General features: G+C 52.6%; 2 protein-coding genes across 2 annotated transcripts; one reads left to right on the top strand and one right to left on the bottom strand.

Moving 5' to 3' along the window:
- Window positions 1–2,635: 2,635 nt before the first annotated feature.
- Window positions 2,636–3,016, bottom strand: LOC131904037 (ubiquitin). Its single transcript, XM_059254950.1, has one exon. The coding sequence runs from the start codon at window positions 3,011–3,013 to the stop codon at window positions 2,780–2,782; it is 234 nt and encodes a 77-aa protein (XP_059110933.1). The 5' UTR covers window positions 3,014–3,016; the 3' UTR covers window positions 2,636–2,779.
- Window positions 3,014–3,400, top strand: LOC131904036 (polyubiquitin; the record flags this gene model as incomplete). The annotated part of the gene is made up of 1 exon (XM_059254949.1): window positions 3,014–3,400. A coding segment is annotated over one exon (387 nt), but the record flags the coding sequence as incomplete, so codon positions are not given.
- Window positions 3,401–3,799: the final 399 nt, after the last annotated feature.

Here is a 3,799-nt window from a genome sequence, read left to right as displayed (position 1 = left end):
AAGCTCCACTCCACCTAGCACAAGGCCCTCTTTATCATCCACAGCAAATGGGAGGTTCACCCTATGTGATGGGCCCACGCTGCCTAGATCCCTTCTCTCTGAACCCACCCTGGCAGCCAAAAATCTTAGAAGAGATAAGAGATACTCTTGGGGTGACACAGTTTTAGCCCCAAGCTTGGTATGTCAGCCTTAGCAATCACCGGAGTCTAGGGGACAAGAAGCAACCCCCATTACAGAAGGTTGCTCTATGGTTGGACAGTTCCTCCTTAGAGCAGGCCTGGGACTCCCCAGATACAGTGCTATCAACAGGGATGATCTGTAAGGGTAGTCCCCTGATTTAGCAATACACACACACACACACACACACACACACACACACACACACACACACACACACACACACACACACACACACACACACACACACACACACCCTGCAGCCCACCGGACCAAAGGAACAATGCCCCATGTTGTGTAAGTTTCCTCCTGAGACTGAAACATTTCATCCTGCAGAGGAGCTCCTTAAGCCAGAAGATAAACAACTCCAAATAGCTTCAGGAAGTCCCTGAAACTGACCAGACTCACTAGGCTCCTCCCTCCCAGAGTAAGCAATAAGAAGACCGCTGAGTGCTAGTCTCAGACAAGCCAAGCTACAAAGAAACAGACTAGCCAAATGCCTGGAAGAAGCAGAGACCCGCAGAGCAACCTGGAAGAGGTGGTCTATCAACTGAGCTACCTGGAAAGGACACTCTCCAACCTGTTGAGCTGCCTTGCGGGCTGTGCAGTGTACTCTGGGTTCCCAGCTTTCTGAGCTGTCACGCATGCTGGGGTGAGCTTTGGTGATGCAGCTTAGAGTCATTTCTGCTCCTGTAAGTAACCCTCCACCTATATTCCTGTAAGTAACCCCAATAAAACTCATTAGTTCATCAAATTGGACCTTGGTGGTGTCTGTGCCCTGGTCTCTCACGGGCTCCCTCTCTGGGGTGAGTAGATGTGTGTGTGTTGTGTTCCCCAAGAAAGGTCTAGTCACCCAGGAGTTGGGCACACTTCTAGCCTTAGCAGGCCCCTCCGAGGTGCATTCACATCTGTGGATTTTTGTGTTGAATGTGACCTGGGGGGAGGGAGGGTGTAAGGTGGGCAATGACTGTGTTTGGTCCTCTGTGATTTGCATTAATTCAGCTCACATGTCTCTAAAACCGTGGCTGCGCCCTGGCCCATGGGTGCTGGCTCCGTGCCTTGTCCATGAAACAGCCACTTCACAGTCTGCTCTACCTGCCTGCCTGCACTTACACCCACATGAGGCTTCCTGATCCTTTCTCAAGCCACACACACAGGCACAGAGGTTACAGATCAAGCTCTAGGTCTGTAGTGTAGTCTTACAGACCCCTCAATACAGCTCAGCCACACCCCCACCCCACACCCCCAAGATTGTCTCCCCCTGCCCCCCGCCCCGAACTTGCTGATTTTATGTCAACTTGACACAAACTAGAGTCACTTGGAAAAAAGGCGCCTCAGCTGAGAAAATGCTCCCGTCAGATCATCCTGTGGTGCACTATTAGTTAGTGACTGATGGGGGAGGGCCCAGCTCACTGTGGGTGGTGTCACCCCTGGGCTGGTGGTCCTGAGTGCTATAGGAAAGCAGACTGAGCAGGCCATGCAGAGCAAGTCAGTAAGCAGTGTTCCTGCATGGCCTCTGCATCGGTTCCTGTCCACATTTCTGCTCTTTTGAATTCCTGCCCTGGCTTCCTTCAGCAATGGAGTGTGACCTGAGAGTTGTAATAATAAACCACAGGGTTTTATCACAGCAATAGAAACCCCGAGATGCCTCCCCTCTACTGTGTTCTCCTCCCAGCCCCTGCCCTATGCTGTTGCTCAGCTTGAAATCCTCCTATCCCAAAAATTCACACTCATCTGGAGAGACCAGAAAACAGCTTTGCTCTGAGAAGCCTCACCTGATGGCTGTGCTTCCTCCTCCAGGAAGCCTTCCCTAACTTCCCAAAAGCTGGCCCAAGAGCTCCATGGCTCTGATGCTATTCAAGGTGGGCTTAATGCCTCCACGTCAACTCTCCTGTCTGACTGGGAGGTCCCTAAGGTCAGGCAGAACCTGACTCCACTGAGCCTCCAGCCTGGCACATACGCAAAACCAGAAGCGAGGAGGAGGGCTGAGGCCGGCAGAGAGAAGAGGCAGGAAGCGGTAGAGGATGAAAGGGAAGGAACGGGAGAGTGGCTTCTCACTTCTCTGCCTTTGCGGGCTGTTGCTGGCCCGAGCTCAGAGCAGCAGTGCAGCTAGCCTTCCCCAACACCATGATTCGCACTGGGCCACCTGCCATACCCTGTGACTCTCCAAACTGAAGAAATTGCTGTCACCACCTCCTGTGAGAGGGAGAGAAACAGGATGCCCCCCCACCCGCCGCCGCCGCCCCCGCCCCATTAGCCTTGGACTGACCCAACGGTGGCTCTCTTTTCTCTCTCTGCTGTACCCAGCCCTATACCCGTCACCTCTAAAACCAACAGCCTGGACAGCCCAAGTTGTCCCTGAGTCCAGGTGGACCTGTGCAGAAGGGGTGAGCTGGGGACAATCCCACACCTCAAAGTAAAGTAAAGCCTTTTTTTTTTTTTTTTTTTTTTTTTATGCTTACCATGCAACAAAACCTTTATTAACATTTTTAACAGAGGTTCAGCTATTACTGAAACTTGTAATTTCTAAACTTAAATTGGGGCAAATGGCTATAGTGCAGAGTAATGCCATCATTGCCCACTGGGAATGCAGACTGAAGAATTAATAGCCACCCCTCAGACGGAGGACCAGGTGCAGGGTGGACTCTTTCTGGATGTTGTAGTCAGAAAGAGTGCGGCCATCTTCCAGCTGCTTCCCAGCAAAGATGAGTCGCTGCTGGTCAGGGGGGATGCCCTCCTTATCCTGGATCTTAGCCTTCACGTTCTCGATGGTGTCACTGGGCTCCACCTCCAGGGTGATGGTCTTGCCGGTCAGGGTCTTCACGAAGATCTGCATGCCACCGTGAAGACCCTGACCGGCAAGACCATCACCCTGGAGGTGGAGCCCAGTGACACCATCGAGAACGTGAAGGCCAAGATCCAGGATAAAGAGGGCATCCCCCCTGACCAGCAGCGACTCATCTTTGCTGGGAAGCAGCTGGAAGATGGCCGCACCCTTTCTGACTACAACATCCAGAAAGAGTCCACCCTGCACCTGGTCCTCCGTCTGAGGGGTGGCATGCAGATCTTCGTGAAGACCCTGACCGGCAAGACCATCACCCTGGAAGTTGAACCCAGTGACACCATCGAGAACGTGAAGGCCAAGATCCAGGATAAGGAGGGCATCCCCCCTGACCAGCAGCGACTCATCTTTGCCGGGAAGCAGCTGGAAGATGGTCGCACTCTTTTTTTTTTTTTTGAGACAAGGTTTCTGCATAGCCTCGGCTGTCCTGGAACTCACTCTGTAGACCAGTCTGGCCTCGAACTCAGAGATCCGCTTGCCTCTGCCGCTGATTGCTGGGACTAAAGGTGTGGTCCACCACGCCTGGCTGTGAAGCTATTTCTTCTTTAAATACTTCTGTCACTCTACCTCCCTCAGCCCAGACAGAAGCCACCAGGTCCAGACACCCCCAACACTTTTCCTTGTCCCTCTGTGAGCCCAACTGATGGAGAAAGGAACCACAGAGACACCAGCTATAACCAGCATGTCCATTGAACTGCACAGGACCAGTCTTCAACAGCAACATCACACACCATCAAGCCTACATGGTCCATCAGCTCCTCTTGCAGACAGACCCACAGA

The sequence above is a fragment of the Peromyscus eremicus genome, chromosome 2 (genome assembly GCF_949786415.1).
Source record: "Peromyscus eremicus chromosome 2, PerEre_H2_v1, whole genome shotgun sequence".
In the NCBI taxonomy this organism is placed as follows: Eukaryota; Metazoa; Chordata; class Mammalia; order Rodentia; family Cricetidae; genus Peromyscus; species Peromyscus eremicus.
The sequence above is the reverse complement of the archived record's forward strand: the minus strand, read 5'-3'. Positions and strand labels throughout refer to the sequence as shown.

Bases quoted from the DNA above. Each gene is read 5' to 3' on its own strand.
- LOC131904037 (XM_059254950.1), bottom strand. From the start codon at position 3,013: ATGCAGATCTTCGTGAAGACCCTGACCGGCAAGACCATCACCCTGGAG.